The sequence below is a fragment of the Budorcas taxicolor genome, chromosome 5 (genome assembly GCF_023091745.1).
Source record: "Budorcas taxicolor isolate Tak-1 chromosome 5, Takin1.1, whole genome shotgun sequence".
Lineage (NCBI taxonomy): Eukaryota > Metazoa > Chordata > Mammalia > Artiodactyla > Bovidae > Budorcas > Budorcas taxicolor.
In genome coordinates, this window is record NC_068914.1 from 154247418 (window position 1) to 154267089 (window position 19672).

The 19672-nt window shown below is 50.4% G+C and overlaps 1 protein-coding gene and 5 non-coding genes across 6 annotated transcripts; all 6 read right to left on the minus strand.

The window, feature by feature from the left end:
- Positions 1-6720: 6720 nt before the first annotated feature.
- On the minus strand, positions 6721-6855 carry LOC128049155 (small nucleolar RNA SNORA2/SNORA34 family). The gene has a single exon (XR_008199517.1). It is a non-coding gene; the product is annotated as a small nucleolar RNA SNORA2/SNORA34 family (small nucleolar RNA).
- Positions 6856-9567: 2712 nt separating this feature from the next.
- On the minus strand, positions 9568-15946 carry RPL3 (ribosomal protein L3). Its single transcript, XM_052639671.1, has 10 exons — positions 15794-15946; positions 14648-14840; positions 13711-13879; positions 13027-13162; positions 11920-12106; positions 11281-11441; positions 10679-10780; positions 10232-10327; positions 9870-9989; positions 9568-9663 (listed from the first exon to the last, which is right to left on the minus strand). The coding sequence occupies exons 1-10, from the start codon at positions 15944-15946 to the stop codon at positions 9619-9621; spliced, it is 1362 nt and encodes a 453-aa protein (XP_052495631.1). The 3' UTR covers positions 9568-9618.
- LOC128049170 (small nucleolar RNA U83B) lies at positions 10423-10516 on the minus strand. Its single transcript, XR_008199531.1, has one exon. It is a non-coding gene; the product is annotated as a small nucleolar RNA U83B (small nucleolar RNA).
- Positions 11767-11860, minus strand: LOC128049171 (small nucleolar RNA U83B). The gene has a single exon (XR_008199532.1). It is a non-coding gene; the product is annotated as a small nucleolar RNA U83B (small nucleolar RNA).
- LOC128049179 (small nucleolar RNA U82P) lies at positions 13163-13218 on the minus strand. The gene has a single exon (XR_008199538.1). It is a non-coding gene; the product is annotated as a small nucleolar RNA U82P (small nucleolar RNA).
- On the minus strand, positions 15276-15339 carry LOC128049141 (small nucleolar RNA SNORD43). The gene has a single exon (XR_008199504.1). It is a non-coding gene; the product is annotated as a small nucleolar RNA SNORD43 (small nucleolar RNA).
- Positions 15947-19672: the final 3726 nt, after the last annotated feature.

The window sequence follows — 19672 nt, forward strand, 5'->3', positions numbered from 1 at the left end:
CTGTCAGTCCAACTCTTTGCGACCCCATGGACTGCAAAACGCCAGGCTTCCCTGTCCTTCGCCATCTCCCGGAGTTTGCTCAAACTCATGTCTATTGAGCCAGTGATGCCATCCAACCATCTCATCCTCTGTCACCGCCGTCTCCTCCTGCCCTCAATCTTCCTTAGCATCAGGGTCTCTTCCAGTGAGTCAGATCTTCGCCTCAGGTGACCAAAGTATTGGAGCTTCAGTTTCCGCATCTGTCCTTCCAATGAATATTCCGGGCTGATTTCCTTTAGGATTGACAGGTTTGATCTCGTTGCAGTCCAAGGAGCTCTCAAGAGTCTTTAGCACCACAGTTCAAAAGCACCAATTCTTCGGTGCTCAGCTGGATGCACAGGATGTGCTTAATACATGTTTTTGCTGTGTGCACAAAGAAACGTGCTGCGGAGAGTCATGGAAAGCTCTTGAGCAGGGTAGGGCCCTGCCTTTGACGGAACACGTCTTGGAGCGCTCAGGTGAGCGGCTGACCCTGAGGAAACAGGAGGGCGTGCTGTCTCCAGGGGCCTTCGTGTCGCCGTGCTGGTGTGCTCACAGTCGGATGGAACCAGGTGACTGGGTCAGGGTGGAGGTGTGCTTGTGGGCACTGGGGCGTGAATGGGCTGCTGTGCTCCAGGGAGCTGCTGCCCCCTTCTGCTCAGGCTCCCCACATAGAAAATGGGGGTGATAAAAAACTCCCCTCCTGTCACCTTGCGGGGCAGAGGGCAGGGACTTCGAGAATGGACAAGTCACATCCCTGCCTGGCCTAGCGCCTGGACAGTGGGGAACCTTCACATTAGGACCGCGGCCTGGGTCCCTATGTGATGCCCCAGGCTGGGTGACGAGTTGGGGAACCTTCACATTAGGACCGCGGCCTGGGGCCCTGTGTGATGCCCCAGGCTGGGTGACGAGGCTCTGGGGAGCGGCTGCTGTGGGGTGGGGGCCTGCTTGGAGGAGCCCGTGGCGGGGGACGAGGTGGTGGCCAGGGAGATGGGGAAGTTGGCCGGTCAGCTATCTTTAGCACCCTCTCTCACAGCCCTTTTCCTCTGCCTGGCTGCAAGGGGCTGGGGCAGGGAGCCAGGGGAAGAGGTCACTTCTCCATAGTCACATGAAGCCCGGTGACCCGGAGGCCAGCTGTGGGGCTCGGGCAAGTGGAGGGGGCCGACTGTGGTACCTGGTACCCCGCCAGTGCGCTGGCCGCCCTGAGGGCAGCATCCCCTGGTGGCCCCCATCCTGCCACCTCTCAAGCAAGCAGAGGCCGGAGTCGTGCATCTACGAGGGGTGGTCGGTGCCGTGGGGGCCGCTGGGATGTGGCATCCTGTCTCGCTCCTTGTTCCTCGCCACGAGCCTCCAGGCCCCCATTCAATGAGGGCAGTGTAGTGCAGTGGTTAGCACCAGCCTCCTGGGGCCTGGACTTGGCTCTCTGCGTCAGCACTGCTGAGAGTCCCGTCTGAGTGAGGGGCTCTGATTTAGTCTCCCAGGTCTCAACGTCCTCACTGTGAAAACAGGAGTGACGCCAGGAACCTCGTCACACCGCTCAGAGGACTGTCACAATCACCCAGAGAGACAGCATCTAAGATGCCTGGTGGAGAACATTCTACGTCTCTGACCTGGAAAGAGTCTCTGAATCTCTCTGGGCCTCTATTTTCCCCATCTGTGAAATGGAAATAGTGGTTGCAAGGATTAAATAGAGTAGCTTTGAAAGGGTCTAACATAAGGTTTGGCACACAGTAGGTACTCAACAAATAAGCCTCCTTGGGCACTTTCCTGGCATTCCAGTGGTTAGGACTGCATGCCCCCCACTGCAGGGGGCAGGGGTTCTATCCCTGGTCAGGGAACTAAGATCTCGCACGCTACATGGCAATGCCCAAACCAAAAACAAAAACCAAATAAGCACCAACTCCTTCTCCTTTGAGCCAAAATATGCTTTGCAGGTCCTAATACCATAGGATTAGGGTGAAGAGATGCTCAGGTTCAAATCCCACCCCACAAGTTATACACTGTGTGCCCTTGGGCAAGTCGCACACTCTCTCTGAGCCTCACTTTATTTATAAAATGGGGGTAATAATTGGAGCTGCCTCAAGGGGTGATCCTGAGTATAGTTCAGTTCAGTTAAGTCGTTCAGCCATGTATGACTTTTTGTGACCCCATGGACTGCAGCACACCAGGCTTCCCTGTCCACCACCAACTCCCAGAATTTGCTCAGATTTATGTCTATTGAGTCAGTGATGCCGTCCAACCATCTCATCTTCTGTCACCTCCTTCTCCCACTTTCAATTTTTCCCAGCATCAGGGTCTTCTCCAAGGAGTCAGTTCTTTGCATCAGGTGGCCAAAGTATTGGAGTTTCAGCTTCAGCCTCAGTCCTTCCAATGAACATTCAGGACTGATTTCCTTTAGGACTGACTGGTGTGACCTCCTTGCTATCCAAGGGGCTTGCAAGAATCTTCTCCAACCCCACACTTCATAAGCATCAATTCTTCGGTGCTCAGCCTTCTTCATAGTCCAACTCTCACAGCCATACATGGCTACTGGAAAAACCATAGCTTTGACTAGACAGACCTTTGTCCATAAAGTAATGTCTCTGCTTTTTAGTATGCTGTCTAGGTTGATCATAGCTTTTCTTTCAAGGAGCAAGTGTCTTTTAACTTCAATGGCTGCAGTCACCATCTGCAGCGATTTTGGAGCCCAAAAAGATAAAGTCTGTCACTATTTCCATTGTTTCCCCATCTATTTGCCATGAAGTGATGGGACCGGATGCCACATTCTTCATTTTTTAAATTTTGAGCTTTAAGCCAGCTTTTTCACTCTTCTCTTTCACTTTCATCAAGAGGCTCTTTAGTTCCTCTTCACTTTCTGCCATAAGGGTGGTGTCATCTGCGTATCTGAGGTTACTGCTATTTCTCCCAGCAATCTTGATTCCAGCTTGTGCTTCATCCAGTCTGGCATTTCACATGATGTATTCTTCATATAAGTTAAATAAGCAAGGTGACAATATACAGCCTTGACATAATCCTTTTCCAGTTTGGAACCAGTCCGTTGTTCCATGTTCGGTTCTAACTTTTGCTTCTTGATCTGCATACAGGTTTCTCAGGAGACAGGTAAGGTGGTCTGATATTCCCATCTCTTTAAGAATTTTCCACAGTTTACTGTGATCCACACCATCAAAGGCTTTAGTGTAGTCAATGAAGCAGAAGTAGATATTTTCCTGGAACCCTCTTGCTTTTTCTTTGATCCAGTGGATGTTGGCAATTTTATCTTTGGTTCCTCTGCTTTTTCTAAATCCAGCTTGAACATCTGGAAGTCCTCGGTTCATGTACTTTTGAAGCCTAACTTGGAGAATTTTGAGCATTACTTTGCTAGCATGTGAAATGAGTAAATTGTGAGGTAATTTGAACCTTCTTTGGCATTGCCTTTCTTCGGAACTGGAATGAAAACTGACATTTTTCAGGCCTGCAGCCACTGCTGAGTTTCCCAAATTTGCTGGTATATTGAGTGCAGCACTTTCACAGCATCATCTTTTCGGATTTGAAATAGCCCAGCTGGAATTTCATCACCTCCTTTAGCTCATAGTGATGCTTCCTAAGGCCCACTTGACTTCACACTCCAGGATGTCTGACTCTAGGTGAGTGATCACACCATCGTGGTTATCTGGGTCACGAAGGTCTTTTCTGTACAGTTCTGTATATTCTTGCCACCTCTTTTTAATCTCTTCTGCTTCTGTTAGGTCCCTACCATTTCTGTCCTTTATTGAGCCCATCTTTGCATGAAATGTTCCCTTGGTATCTCTAATTTTCTTGAAGAGATCTCTAGTCTTTCCCATTTCTATTGTTTTTCTCTGTTTCTTTGCATTAATCACTTAGGAAGGCTTTCTTATCTCTCCTTTGGAACTCTGCATTCAGATGGATGTATCTTTCCTTTTCTCCTTTGCCTGAGTATTGAGTTTATATATATGAAGTACATAGGACAGTGACCGATAGGTATAAATTATTCATAGTTATTGCCACCTGCTAACCCAGGCACCACCCTCTGGAGGCCTTCAAAGTCAACATGAGCGCTGGTTATCAAGGGCAAGGAGCTGGTGAAGCTGGGCCCTGGGCAGCATGTGGGTCCAGACGGCTGATGGGTGCCAAGGGCAGTCATTCAACATTTAACAGTTCTGATGTTAACAGGGGCTTCCCTGGTAGCTCAGTGGTAAAGAATCCGCACGCCAATGCAGGAGATGCGAGTTCAATCCCTGGGTCAGGAAGATCCCTGGAGAAGGAAATGGCAACCTACTCCAGTATTCTTGTCTGGGAAATCCCATGGATAGAGAAGCCTGGCCGGCAACAGTTCATGGGGTCACAGAAGAGTCAGACACAACTTAGCAGCTGAGCAACAATGTGTTAATAGGGCCTGGAAGTGTCCTGAATGCCACCTCCCTCATTTCTGGGCTCATAGATGTTAACCCTCTCTCCTCGCAGGGGTCCAGCTCAGGCTTTGGAGCCTCTGCTGGAAGGACAGGGAGAGCTCTTGGGGTTCCTGGGAGCAGCCAGGAGTCCGGATCCCTGAAGGCATAGGGAGCTGGAGGGGACAGCAGGCCCTGAGTGCCAGCCTAGCAGCAGAATGTCGTAAGGAGGGCGGGGGACCCACAGAAGCTTCAGACAAGCCGCTGCGTGCCGAGAGCCGATGGGAGAAGGGTGACGTCGCTGGAAGCCAAGGCCAGGCACCCGGGGGGCAGGGGCAGGGCTGGGGGTGATGGCGGATGAGGACTGAGGGGCAAGGATTGGGGAAGAGCACCTCCACCCCCAAGCCCGTCTCCAGGTGAGCTCCACGAAGTCGCTGGCTCTGCCTTTTAAGGCAATGGTGGCTTCTGCCATCTCCATGTTCTCACTTGCTCAGAAATTTCCAGCAAGTATTTTCTTTATTCTTTTTTTTAGGAGGAATGGAATGAGGCTCCTTGTTTTGTCACCGCAGGATTCCAGAGAGGCCTGTATGGGGTTCTGGTGACAGGAAACACAGACCTCTGGGCACTTGGAGACCGCTCTCCATGACACGCACAGACACGGATCTCAGGAGGCCTGGACGCCTGTCCCGCCCACTGCAGGCCCGGGGAAAGGGCTGGGGACCCCCGTTCGGAACACCCAAGCACTGATGAGTCCCAGAGATGCAGGGAACATTTATTGAGCACCTACTACATGCCCACTCACTCAGACTTTCCCCTGGAGAGTTGTTTCCTTTCAGAGCTCAGATCTGAGCCCCAAAGCCTCGTTCCCACCTCAGGGCCTATGCACCCACTGGTCTTTTGGAGTGGGGCATGTTCACCCCTTAGAGCTCCACGAGATTGGATCCAATACACCCTCAGGTTTCAGAAAGGCCTCCCCTGCCCCATCTCTCTCAATTCCTGTTTTATTTCTTTACAGCATTTAGCACTTCTTTTTTAAAATTTTATTTATTTAATTGAAGGCTAATTACTTTATAATATTGTTGTGGTTTTTGCCATACATTGACATGAATCAGCCATGTGTACATGTGTCTCCCATCCTGAACACCCCTCCCTCTTCTTCTTTTAAAAGTGCATTTAGGGGAGTTCACTGGCAGTCCAATGGTTAAGACTTCATGCTTTCACTGCCGAGGCCCGTGTTCAATCCCTGGTCAGAGAACTAAGATCCCACAAGCTGCACAGCATAGCCAAAAAGCATATACTATGAAAGAAATGTTCTCAATCAATGTCTATAATATAGAGCCCTTCACTATCCAGTGTGTGTGTGTGTGCGCGTGTGTGTGCGTGTGTGTGAGTTGTTTCAGTCATGTCCAACTCTTTGTGACCCTATGGTCAGTAGCTCATCAGACTCCTCCGTCCATGGGATTCTCCAGGCAAGGATACTGGAGTGGGTTACCATGCCCTCCTCCAGGGGATCTTCCCGACCCAGGGATCGAACCCATATCTCTTTAAGTCTCTGGCATTGGCAGGCAGGTTCTTTACCACTAGTGCCTCTTGGGAAGCCCCTCATAATCCAAGACTCAGCTCAAAAAGTTTAACAACCCAATAGTAAATATAAGTTTCCAATTTGAATGAAGAGTAGCACATACCAGTCAGGGCCCTGGTATACCCAGGACCTTACAAAATGATAATATTCAAAAGAAGCTCACAGTTTGGAGGGCTTCCCAGGTGGCCTCATTGGTGAAGAACCTGCCTGCCAATGTGGGAGAAAGAAGAGACACAGATTCGATCCCTGGGGTGGAAAGAGCTCCTGGAGGAGGAAAGGGCAATCCACCCCAGTATTCTTGCCTGGAGAATCCCGTGGACTGCAGCTACACGGCACGCACAGTTCAGAATCATCCTACTGGTTTTAGATCCACAGCAATTCTTTTTGTAATGATTGGATTTAACAGTATCATAATTCTAATGAACAAGTTAAATCATGTGTGTATTCTCAGTTCTGTCTGACTCTTTGGGACCCCATGGACTGTAGCCCATCAGGCTCCTCTGTCCGTGGGATTTTCCAGGCAAGAATACCGGAGTGGGTTGCCGTTTCTTCCTCCAGGGGATCCTCCCAACCCAGGGATTGAACCCATGTCTCCTGCATTGGGAGGCAGATTCTTTACCACTGATACCTGGGAAGCCCCGAGTTATATCAGGGATCTCTAAATTCTGGAATCGACTAACAAATGCATTAATCAACTACAAGTAAGTATTACCCCACATTTATCAGCAATGACTCTGATGTTTCTTTTGAATCATTTAACTGTTTCATTTTCAAAGTTCTGAAAAGGCCAACAGATCATACAAAGATTTCTTTAGGCTCCTGCTTAACACTGACAGCTTCTGCAAACTGCTGGCCTTGATTCAGGGCCAAAGCATCCATCGCTTCTATTATCTAAATAATAAACCTTAGCAGACCAACGCTATATTTTTTTTAATTTTTTAGGCTGTGAGACCCAGCCTAGGAGCTTATTTCCCCGACCAGGGATAGAATCTGTAGCCCCCTGCAGTAGAAGCTCGGAGTCTTAACCAGTGGACCACCAGGGAAGTCCCTCGTCACTTCTAAAACTGTCCTGTTTGCCAGTGTTTACTGTCTGCCCTCCCCAACTAGAGGATAAGCTCAAGAGCTGGGCCTCTAAGTTCAGCATGGCTTCCCCAGCACCTGTGTGCCTGGCGGGCACTCAGGGTTTCTTAAGAGTGAAGCTGATCCCACACACATGGGTGGGCTTACTGCTGCCCCTGGGAAGCCCAAATTATCACTCTGACCACAGCTCCAGCGGTTCTGTGCACCCACTGGGTCCACCTTCTGCACTGGGTCCCACAACCCCCACTGCCAAGGTGTCAGTCTCCAATCAGCTGAGGCTGAGGTTCAGATCTGTGATCTGGGAGGTGCCCAAGATCACTCCCTGGCCAGGGGCAGGGCAGAAACAAAGAGGATGGGGACATGCAGATACCAGGATGGTCGGCAGACAGGGGCTCAGTCAAGCAAGCCTGCTTTTGAAGTCTCTCTGTGCACAGGTGTGGGGCCAGGAGGGTGTGGTCTGTCTCTGCTGTCGGATGCATGTGCGCACGCCATCAGCCTGTTCTCTGGACCCCATCTCTACAGTTGTCATCCTCTACAACTGGGCAGATTCCTAAAAGGGAGTGAGGCCCAGCCAGGACATCTCAAACCAGCAAAGCCTTTCCTACCTGGGCTGGATGGGCAGCTAGGCTCCAGGGCTGACATAAGGTCCGCGGAGGCCCCCGGGCTCAGAGGCCAAGGGCAACTGGGGTGGGCGAGGGAACTAGGTGGGCCCTCAACCATCTCAGCACCTTCCCCAGGACGGGAGAGAAGCTTCTGCAGTGACAAGACCAGGAACCCAGCTCCCATCCTCTGGATCTGCCAGAGCTGCATGGTGGCCTTGGGGCAGGTCCTCACCCTCTCTGGCTGCGGGCTTGACTCCAGGGACTATGGGGCATCTGAAGCGGCCCTGGTCGAGGAGGGAACTGAGCCTCCTGCAGTCCAGAGCCCTCCTGCAAGGTTGTCCCAACGGGGTGCTGCCCACTCTTGCCCCCTGGTGGCTGCAGCCTTGAGTGCAGCTCAGGGCCCAGGTCCTGGGAAGATGGGTGTTGCAAAGGTAGCAAACTAACAGAGGCGGGCTTTGAGGCCCACTGCCCCACTCAACTCAGAAGGGACTCCAGGAAAGCTGGGCAAAGATGGTGCGGAGGGGCCCCAGGCTTAAGGGTTCTTGCTCAGCCTCCTCTACCACAGAACCCAACCAAGTGTGGAGGGGGCAGGGGGTGGTGTGTGGGGGGCATGTTTATTGAGAACCAGAGGCTCAATTCAGGCCACCTCCAGTAATCCTGACACAGAACCCGCAGTGCCTTGAATTAGGTTCCTTGGTCAGGGAGATCCCATGAAGGAAATGGCAACCCACTCCTGGACTCGTCTGCAAAATGGCACAGGGGAGCCTGGCATCTACACAGTCCACTGGGTCAGAGTCACACAATGGAGCACATACGCTCACTGGGCCAATCTTCCCATTACGACTCCTCGAATAGAATAGAAAACCAAGGCTCAGAGAATACCAGAACCAGCCAGCTGCCAAGATGCTGGGCAGGGATGTCAGAAGTGCGGGGGCTGTGGTCTCTGTCCTGCTTAGGTGGGGCCAAGGCAAAACATGCCACTTAGACAGATGACATGGGCAGCTGGGACTGGAAAGGAGATGCTGGGATTCACTGCACCAAAGGGTGGGCGAGAGCCCAGAAGCCAGCGCAGAGATCCAGGAACCAAGCTCTCAACAGCCTGGGTTCGATCCCTGGGTTGGGAAGATACCCTGGAGAAGGGAAAAGCTACCCACTTGTGTTCTGGCCTGGAGAACTGCATGGACTGTAGTCAGTCCATGGGGTCAGAGAGTCAGGCACAACTGACTTGACTTTCACAATGCACTGCAGCACTCCAGGCTTCCCTCACCATCTCCCAGTTGCTTGCTGACTGGCCTACAAGATGCCAGATGCTCAACAATGGTCAGCACAACACGGGCCAGACAGAGACCAGAATGCAAACAGGGTTTCGATAACATGACCAGCCATGTGAGCCAGGTCCAAACACTTAACCCCCACCAACCCATATTCTCATTCTAATGAAGTCAATTTTAATCACCAGGGCCTTCCACAAAGCAAATTCTTGTTCTGAGCCCCAAGGGACATGCAGGCCCTTCTGCTTGACATCCATTCTCTCCTGCAGCCAAAACCTGGCTGACGGCTATGAAAGAACCTCAGGAAGCCCCAACTGGAATCCCTCCAGTGATCACTGACTAAACCATGTAGCTGGACACTCAGCAGAGCCAGGGTGTGCCCTGCCAGTGGGTGACAAGGACTCCAGATCCCCACTGCCTCATGCACTGCCACACAAGCAACCCAGACACCTTGCCCAATGACAAGCATTTCACACCAAGCTCACTCCCCAGGCTGGCTAGCTCTCAACTTCTGCTCATCTTCACAAGGCTGGGGCCACCGTGGTAGGGCAAAGAGCTGGGGCGACCCAGGGAGCATGAGGGCCCAAGGGAAGTGGCCAAAACTGAGAAAGCAAAGTCAGAGGCAGATGTCACTGGAAAATAATTTTATTGAGATTCTACCAGCTGTACAATCTGTTCTATTAGGCCCCTTCTTCCTTTGCAATTCGGTCCTTCTTAAGTGGTCCCTGTGGAGAGAGAAGCAGCAACGTTAGAGGCAAGAAGGCAGCAGTCACAACTTTCCCAACCCCAGTGGGTCAGACTCTGGAATGGTCTCCCCAGCCCTGGCACAAAGAAGCACCTTCTGTATCAGCACCACATGGGCAGGCTGACAGGTAATAGCAGCTGAAAGCCACCCCCACCCCAGCCTGAGGGCAGCAACCTAAGTACTTACCATGAAGGCTTTCTTCTCCTCCACAGTCTGGAAGCGGCCATGACCAAATTTGGAGGTGGTGTCAATAAATTTGAGGTCGATCTTCTCCAGGGCCCGCCGTTTGGTCTGCACCAGCAAGGACTGTGGGCCAAGAGGGGAAGGTTAGAGAGCCAAGCCTTTCCCTGTACCACCTGAGTTCACAGCCCTTCATCTTAGAGGGATGAGGTGAGGATACAGATGAGGAACATACATATATAGGCAAGCAACAAACATCTGGGCCAAGCCAGCCGGGATTTTCTCCCCAGACGTCAGGCATAGCAGTTCCTGCTTTTCCTCCCAACCAACTCCCCTAACAGAGCTCGGCATTCCCCTCCCAGCCTCACCTTGCGCAGAGTGAGCACTCGCTTCTTGGTTCCCACCACGCAGCCTTTGAGCATGACAAAGTCATTGGTCACCTCACCATAGTGGACAAAGCCACCCTGGGAAGGAGCAAGGTCATCGGGTCAGCACAGATCAAGCATGAGGCTGCAGCCAGATCTGACCACACCCACACCCTGGTCCTGGTGGGCCCAGAGCTGTTCTCAGAAGGAAGGCAGCGAGGAATACTTCCGCAGTCTGACTCGGGCGCTGTGCCCAGCGCTCATTCCAGGGTCTCATCACTGAACAGCTGGCCCCACCCCGCAAACAGTCCCCACTGTGGCTGGATGCTGCCCAGGGGACCAGTGAACTGTGGGGAAAAACTGATCCTGATCCCATAAGGGAGGCCTGGGACTCAGGGAAATCCCCCGCCAGACCAGACAGGATTTGCAAGGACAGCTCCCATTACTCACCAGAGGGTTGATGCTCTTGTCAGACAGATCGTAATCAGTAGAGGCATTGTTCTTGATCAGTTTGCCATCCTTGATGAGGTAGCCCTGACCAATCTTGTAGATCTGAAAGAAGAAATGAGCATAAATATTTGATTAACAAGAAAACAAGGCAGGGACTCAAGCTGACTGGAGGCAAGGACTGCGATTAGTGACAAACGATTCCCCAACTTGGGGGCAGGGGAGCCTACACAGGACTCTGGGAAAGCAGTTATGACCTTGACCCTCATGATGGGGCATCCCAGGCTTGTAGCAAAGAAAAGCTGCCTGGGCCGAACAATCCAGGGAAATAAGGGATGGGGCCTCTCCAACACCATGGGACAGAAGAGGATAAACGAGGCTCCCATCCTCAACCTGACCAGAATCACCTTCAAGGATGGCACTTTACAAACCAGGATACTAACGAGTCACATCTGTGCCACCAGGCATGAACAACTAAGTCCATGTGAGGCTCCACCCAATGGACTGATGATGACAAGGACTAGAACCCCCCACAACCTCCAATAACGGAGCCACTCTGCTCCCCTAAGGTTTAAGTCTCCACAGGGGCCCCATGTGCACCTCACCTTCTTGTTGATCTCAGTGCGGTGATGGTAGCCTTTCTGCCCAGCCCGAGCCACAGAGAAGGCCACCCGGGCAGGATGCCACGCCCCAATACAGGCAACCTTGCGCAGCCCTCGATGGGTCTTACGGGGCAGCTTCTTGGTGTGCCAACGGCTGGTGACACCTGGGAGAGACACAGTCTGTTAACACCATGCCACTGGCCCTTTCGTGCTATGAATGCCCAACTTCAGTTCGTGGTACTTTGTCCAAAGAAATACAACACCTGACTGCAACAATCCTCTCCCTTTCTGTACCTCCATCCATCCAAGGTGATTATCAGCTTAGACATAAACCTTTTCAGCAACAAGATCAGGCCTTAGAGAATCATCCCTGTACCAGAATATCATGTGGACCCAAGAGGATTTACGAAGCCCGGAGCCCAGTGTTTTGCAGTGTGTTCGAAAGCCATTCACCCCAGTCCCACACACTGACCCAACCACCTGACCAGAGCTATTCTCAGAAGGCAGGCAGCAAGGAACATTTCCGCAGTCTGATTTGGGCGCTGTGCCCAGCACTCATTCCAGGGCCTCATCACTCAACAGTGGGGCCCGACATCACTCTCCCAGGGTAACCATAGCAACTTGGGCCACTGCAAAGCTCACCTTTGTAGCCTTTGCCCTTGGTCACCCCAATGACATCAATCATCTCATCCTGGCCAAACACTTGGCTCACAGGGACCTGCTGCTCAAGCCTCTCGCGGGCCCAGTCCAGTTTCTCGGCCACAGTGCCTCCATTCACCTGGACCTCCATGAGGTGGGCCTTCTTCTGGCGCAGAGGAAGCAGGCGCATCTAGAAAGGCACAGGGAATTCAGTGTGAGAGGACCTCAAGCTGGGCCAAACACCAAGAACCTTCCACCAACCAGCTCCCTGTTCCAGACTGGTCCTTTTGGCCAGTGCCTCTGGGGTACCTGCTCTGGTTTACCCTAGCCGTCTAGCACGCTCTTAACTGCCAATAAGCCACTTTTAAAAAGAGCAGTATAGCACTGCAAATACAAGCTATGAGGAACAAAATCTAAACAAAGCTTTTTAAAAGCTGGCCAGTGCTATAACACTGAGCTACCTTCAGTGGACACAGCACGAGTCTGTGGTAATGTGTCACCACTAACCACACAAGACTACTCTTCACTTAGAAATGACAGGTAAACACACAGGTTTAACAACCCAGATTACACCCTGTCTAACCCAGAAAACTAAAAGCTAAAGCTAATTCAAGCCAGGTCTGAAGTGCAAACTCAAGTCAGCCTCTCAACACTATTTTCAGTTAGGTGCTAGACTACCTACGTAAGTTATGACTCACCAATTCCTTCAACCAGTTTTCCTAAAAACGGGGCATGGTTTTATCTAAGTAAGATTCACTGGGGACACAGTGCCCTCTGCTGGTAACAAAAAGCCCTGCGTGGAGCCACTGGATGCCTTCTCAAGCCACCCTGTGTCCTTAGGTTCTGGCCCCAGGAACCCAGGTCTCAAGGCAGGGCCTTGGCTGGACTGTGTTGCTTTTAACAATCTCTCACCCACCAGGAAAATACATTTAAAGACCTGAAAATCTTACTATTCCTGAAATCATGAGGTCTGGCACAAAACGTTGAGCACAGAATCAATTCAGAAGATAACAAGAGTCTCCCCAAAGCCACCGGTGACCATGTAGGCCACCACCCTCACAGACGGGCAGCAGTGGGTAGTCACCCTCCTCTTGGCCCTGGCCAGCTCACCTGGGTGTGGGCAATGACACGGATGACCTGGCAGTACTTCTTCATGCTGCTGAAGTCCCTCTCAAGCTGCTTCTTGCCATCTACGTCCTGCCACTTCTTGCAGTATTTGGTGAAGGCCTTCTTCTTAGACTTATGCCTTCAGGAGCAGAGCAGAGTTGGGGAGGGGGCCCAGGTGCCAGCCTTGATCACCCCTCCACCGGGTGAGGGGGAGGCATACAGGCACCGTGTGGGGATGGGGCTCATTGCCGGCTTCTAAGGAGCCTTTTCCACCGGCAAGCGGAGCCTGGATGGAGCTCATCGGGCAGAGCCGAGCGGAGCTGAGCAGAGGTCCACAAGGTTAATAATGAAACATGACATTTGGATACACAAATTCTTGCTCCAAGTTAGCCATTAACCAGACCACACACCTGGGGTGGGCTGGGGGCATTAGTCACCGCTCCGTAGACCCCCATACTTGTCAGTAACCAAGAGGATTGCTGAACTGAGGCAGCACCCAAGGTCTACACCAAAGGAACTGTCCCGGGACGCTGCCCCCATTGTCCCTGAGAACTGTTCTGCCCAAGAGGCAACTAAGCCTGACACGAGAGCAGCTGCCCTGCCGTCTGCCATGGAGCTGAGGCCCTACACAGCACACGGCCCTCTCCCCCAGCCAACCCAGGGGGAGCCCAGCCGCGGCTCCCTTACCAGTTCTTGTAGAAGCGCCTTTTGCACTCGTCGCTGATGTGCTCAGCAAAGATGGTCTTAAAGGTCCGGAGGCCTCGGGGTGTTTCCACGTAGCCCACGATGCCCACGATCACCATGGGCGGAGTCTCCACGATGGTCACAGCCTCCACAACTTCCTTCTTGTTCACCTCTGCAAATAAAGTAAGCAGTCAAAAGCTGAGCGGACTAGCGAGTCCCTACACGTGCCCTTCCAGGCCAGCAATCTGCCTCACAGGACAGGGGTCTGTAGCAGTCTGCACCTCTCAGGCCTGTCCTCACTACAGACTGTTCAGCTGGCCCGCAGATATTTTCAACTCAATCAAAACCATCTGGACCCTACTCAACCACCTTAAGTCTGGCTCCAGGTCTGGTCTGTTATAACCATCTCTAGAGACTAATTCCTCATTGCTTTCAGAATACAATACTAAGTATAGCAAGGTAGTAACACCGGAGCCTAGAAACCATTTTAACTGTCTAATGCTATCTGTTTCAGCACTCAGTGCTACGTGTTCTACTTAGTCACTTTTCTACTTCAACTTCCCAGGAAAAAAATACTGCATCGTGCTGCCATTTCCTTTTCCAGGGATCTTACCAACCCAGGGGTCTCCAGCTTGGCAGGCAGTTTTTTTTTTTTTTTTTTTTTTACCACTGAGCCAGCGGGGGAATCCTTCTATTCTTTGGCTCTTAACAAATTTACTCGCCATGCTCCTTGACTTCATTACACCCCTCTGCCTGTAACAATGCCAGTCACCTGAACTCTGGAGCACTAATCAATCCTAAAATATATTTCCATTCTGAAGTCCAGAGGTTCTGTTGATCTCCCCCAAAGCCTGCTCCATTCTGACTGCTTGGCCCCATCTAGTCAGTTCCCACCAACTCCAGCTCTCCCATTAGCTAGAAAGATGCAGCATGTACTTACTGGACCCTGGCCTATCGACCTCCCTCACAATGTGGGTCATGCCAGCCTTGTAGCCAAGAAAGGCGGTGAGGTGCACGGGCTTGGAAGAGTCATCCTTGGGGAAGCTCTTCACCTTTCCGCGGTGCCGGCTGCTGCGCTTCCGAGGCAGGAAGCCCAGGGACCCGTGCCTGGGAGCAGAGAACTTCCTGTGAGACTAAGAGAAATAGAAGAACGTTAGCATCTTCTGAGGAGCTTCGTTCCCAGAGGCCTAGGTTTCAAGAGGATTTCAAGCAATGACTCCACGCCAGCAACCCAGGTAAAAAATTTACATTCAGAATTAATTCTTCGTAATTACACATCCAGAAGGCATTATTCAGCCACACCTGAATTGAACATTTACCTCAACCCCTCACCTTGTACCTTAAAAAGGAACCATCCCCCCTTTTCCTCTTAAAAAAAGACAAAGACACACCAGAGAGTCGCATTAAGAATGGCTTAACAAGCCTTACGCTCAAGATTCTGATCATTGCCACTTTGCCCAGGGACTCCTTGTCAAAGGGCTGCGTGGTGGACAATGGTACTGAAGGATTCCCCATGCTCCCAGCGGGAGCCAAACTGGAAAATGGAGGCCACTAGAACTCGGCAGAGCCAAATCAGAACATGACAATCAGCACAGCGTCTCTGTCCGCCCGTCAATAAGTTCATCATTTCTGGTTTCTGACAACTCTAGAGGCCAAAGGAGTTGTACCAACCTTCCCAGACGTTTCAGAATGAGGCCTCAACAACCCCTGTCCCGAATACCCTCCCCAGCCTGACGGCCTGTATTTCTGCACCTCTTTAACACTCGAGCCAAACAATCGCACACACTGTCCTCCTGCCAAAAGGCTCAAGACTTGAATCTCGAATGCTGAGATCGAAATCCAGGAAGTCAGTCCATGGTTTGAAAACTGTCGGGCCCAGGCCCCACAAGCCAAGGCCTCTCGGCCGCCCCCAAACCATCCTCAGGTACCGGGAGTTTTCAGGAAATAGACCTGACCGCGGGTTCCGCTGAGTGCCCCGTGCTATTACAGCAGAACCCCGGCACCGGGTGAGCCGAGATGGCGGCGATGTGCCGCGGATTCAGCCATGCCAACAAGACAAAGAGGAAGCCGCCATGACACTACATACCATCCTGCCGTCGGAAGCTGCCGGTAGAGATCGGCCCGCCGGCCGCACGAGATATATAAATGCTAGTCTGGCTCCGCCCCTTCCGGCGTACGAGCGCGCACCCGCGGCAGACGTCGGGTCGCGGGGCGGACACTGGACTCCATTTCCGCGCATGCTCGTTCTCGCCTTGCTTGCGCTCTGACCAGGGCGTCAGTTTGGTAGGCGGGATTTAGAGGTCCTACGGCGAGCGGCTGGGATCACACTTGGTGAAAATTCTCGGACGCGCCGGCATAAAATGAAAATACTGTCATCCTACAGCGTTGGACAGTACCCAACTTTTGAAGAAACGTTGAAACGCGCTATTACGCTGAAGGGAGATGGTCAGTCACCTCTGGAATTGAATAACCCTATTGGGGCTTCAGTTCCGAGGCGTTTTCACACGTGGTATATCATTTCCCTCCAGCACTCTAGATCATCGATGTTGCCATTTTGCAGGCATATTGGGAAGTGGAGTCAGTTGCGCAGCCCCCACCAACTCAGAGTTAGAGAGAAAAGACTGAACCCCTGGTTTTCCTGGTTCCCAACTCAGAGGCTCTTCCCGACACCAGCTTGCCTTTAATACGTGCTGATTTGGGATTTCCCCTCCCTCTAGCTTCATCTAGGCCATTCCTCCCACTATCGGGCTGCGGGGCCTGGCTCTTGATTCTGAAGGTCTGAGGCGGCGAAACCCTCACCAGCTGCCGGACGTCACGAAGCCTGGCTCTCCCTGCCTCCCAGATCCTTTGCGTGAAGGACCCTCGCTGATCTCTGCCTGGGCTCGTGGTCACCTAGGAGTCTCCTAGTTGCTCACCCTGCCGCCAGGCTTGTCCATCCAGATCTAAAAATCGTCTTATCTTTTGGTTACTTCCGTGCCCTTCCTCACCCCCACTCCTAGTTATTTCCTCTGGTTTAAGGCTTAACTCCTGAGTCTGCAAGCCAAGAATCTGCCCTAACTAGCTGCTCCAGCCTCTTTTCTGTGGGTGAACACACACACACACTTTCCCACCTTCTACCTCCATCCCACCCCGTTCTATGCTTTGATTCTGGGCCTGGCCATTGCTCACACCGTTATTTAGAAAACGTTCTCAACTAACCACTCCATCCCCCAGTGGCAGTGTTGAGAGTCCTCAGCCCCTTATTGGAAATCTTTGAGGCCAGATCTGTTTCCAAATTCAGCATTTTTCATGTTTTAGATAATATCATGCAATATTGTACACATACTGTATATTATGTAATCCTCCCTAAGCTCTTTAATGAAACACATTAATTCTGTAAAGAGACATGAATATTCACATGGAGTGGAATAAATAGCCCCACAGTTCAAGGCTAACTTTGCTGCCTAAAAAATTCAGATTAGTTTCATTTTTGCCACCAACTGACTTAAGTTTTTCATAATTCAATTTACAGCAATATGGATGGACCTAGAGAGTACTTTTGCCTGGAGAATCCCGTGGATGGAGGAGCCTGGTGGGCTGCAGTCCCTGGGGTCACTAAGAGTCCGACACGACTGAGTGACTTCTCTTTCACTTTTCACTTTCATGCACTGGAGAAGGAAATGGCAACCCACTCCAGTGTTCTTGCCTGGAGAATCCCAGGGGCGGGGGAGCCTGGTGGGCTGCCGTCTATGGGGTCGCACAGAGTCGGACACAACTGAAGCGACGCAGCAGCAGCAGCAGCAGCAGAGAGTATCATACTGAGTGAAGACAGAAAAAGACAAATACTGTGATATCACTTGTGTGGAATGTAAAATATGATACAAATGAACTTACTTACCAAACAGAAGCAGACTCACATAGAAGACAAAGGTATGGTTACCAAAGAGAAAAAGGGTTAGGGAAGGAATGAATTGGGAGATTGGGATTAGGTACAAATTGCTGTATATAAAACAGAGAAACAAGGTCCTATTGTATGCCACAGGGAACTGTATTCAATATCCTATAATAAACCATAGTGGAAAAGAATATGAAAAAGAATATATGACCAAATCACTTTCCTTTATACCAGAAACTTAACATTATAAATCAAAACTTTTTATTTCAGAATGGCAGACAAGGAATTATGGCCCACACTGTCCCCTTTTACAGAGAAAACTAACTTCAGGCCAAAAAGGAATAATTTGGCAAAAGTCATACAATTAAGAAAGGACAGAGCTCAAGTCTGATTCTAGGTTAGGTTTTCATGACATCAGACTCAGGGTTCAGTCACCTCTTCACTGGAAAAGGAGCTCTGGGGTCCTGAGTCACTCATTTGCTCAATAAGAAATTCTTCCTGGAGTCTCGCTGCATGTCAGATGCTGCACCAGGCTGTGGGAATGACGCCAAAGGGAAGGGGGCAGGGCACAACCTTTGAAAGAATGACAAATCCCGAGGACACCACGTACTGATTAAAACCAAATAGGTCCAAGATAACAGACTAGTCCACTTCCACTAGACCTTGAGCCTCAGTATGTGGTCACTGGAACACATCAGCAAGCTACCTGACACACTCGCCAGTTCCAAGGCCACCCATCAAAGACGAAAAAGTGGGGCATTGGCCCAGTTCCAGCCTGGCCTTTCACATGATGTACTCTGCATATAAGTTAAATTTTCAGTGTGACAATATACAGTCTTGCCGTACTCCTTTCCCATTTTGAACCAGTCTATTGTTTCATGTCCGGTTCTAACTGTTGCTTCTTTTCTTTTTTTCCAACTGTTGCTTCTTGACCTGCATACAGGTTTCTCAGGAGAGAGAAGTAAGGTGGTCTGGTATTCCTGTCTTTTAAGAATTTTTCACAGTTTGTTGTGATTCACACAGTCAAAGGCTTCAGCATAGTCACTGAAGCAGAAGCAGATGTTTTTCTGGAATTCCTTTGCTTTTTCTATGATCCAACAGATGTTAGCAATTTGATCTCTGGTTCCTCTGTCTTTTCTAAATCCAGCTTGTACATCTGAAAGTTCTTGGTTCATGTACTGTTGAAGCTTAGCTTCAAGGATTTTGAGCATGACCTTGTTAGCATGTGAAATGAGCACAATTGTACAGTAATTTGAACATTCTTTGGCGTTGCCTTTCTTTGGGATTGGAATGAAAATTGACCTTTTCCAGTTTTGTGGTCTCTGCTGAGTTTTCCAAATTTGCTGAAATATTGAGTACAGCACTTTAACAGCATCATCTTTTCCAGTTCTGTGGCCTCTGCTGAGTTTTCTAAATTTGCTGGCATATTGAGTATAGCACTTTAACAGCATCATCTTTTAGAATTTTAAATAGCTCTGCTTGAATTCCATCACCTCCACTAGCTTTGTTCGTAGTAATGCTTCCTAAGGCCCACTTGATTTCACATTCCAGGATGTCTGGCTCTAGGTGAGTGACCACACCGTCATGGTATCAGAGTCATTAAGAACTGTTTTGTATAGTCCCATCTGTGTATTCCTGCCACTTCTTAATCTCTTCTGCTTCTGTTAGGTCCTTGCCATTTCTGTCCTTTATTGTGCTCATCTTTGCATGAAATATTCCTTCAGTAACTCCAGTTTTCTTGAAGAGATCTCTAGTCTTTTCCATTCTACTGTTTTCCTCTAGAGATATTGCCTTAGGCCTCAGCTTTCCCATCTGTCAAATGAAGGATTCATTCATTCATTCAGCAGATGGGGATCAAATTGCCAACATCCACTGGATCATCGAAAAAGCAAGAGAGTTCCAGAAAAACATCTGCTTTATTGACTATGCCAAAACCTTTGACTGTGTAGATGACAACAAACTGTGGAAAATTCTAAAAGAGATGGGAATACCAGACCACCTGACCTGCCTCCTGAGAAATCTGTATGCAAGTCAAGAAGCAAAAGTTAAAACTATATATGGAACAACAGACTGATTCCAAATCAGGAAAGG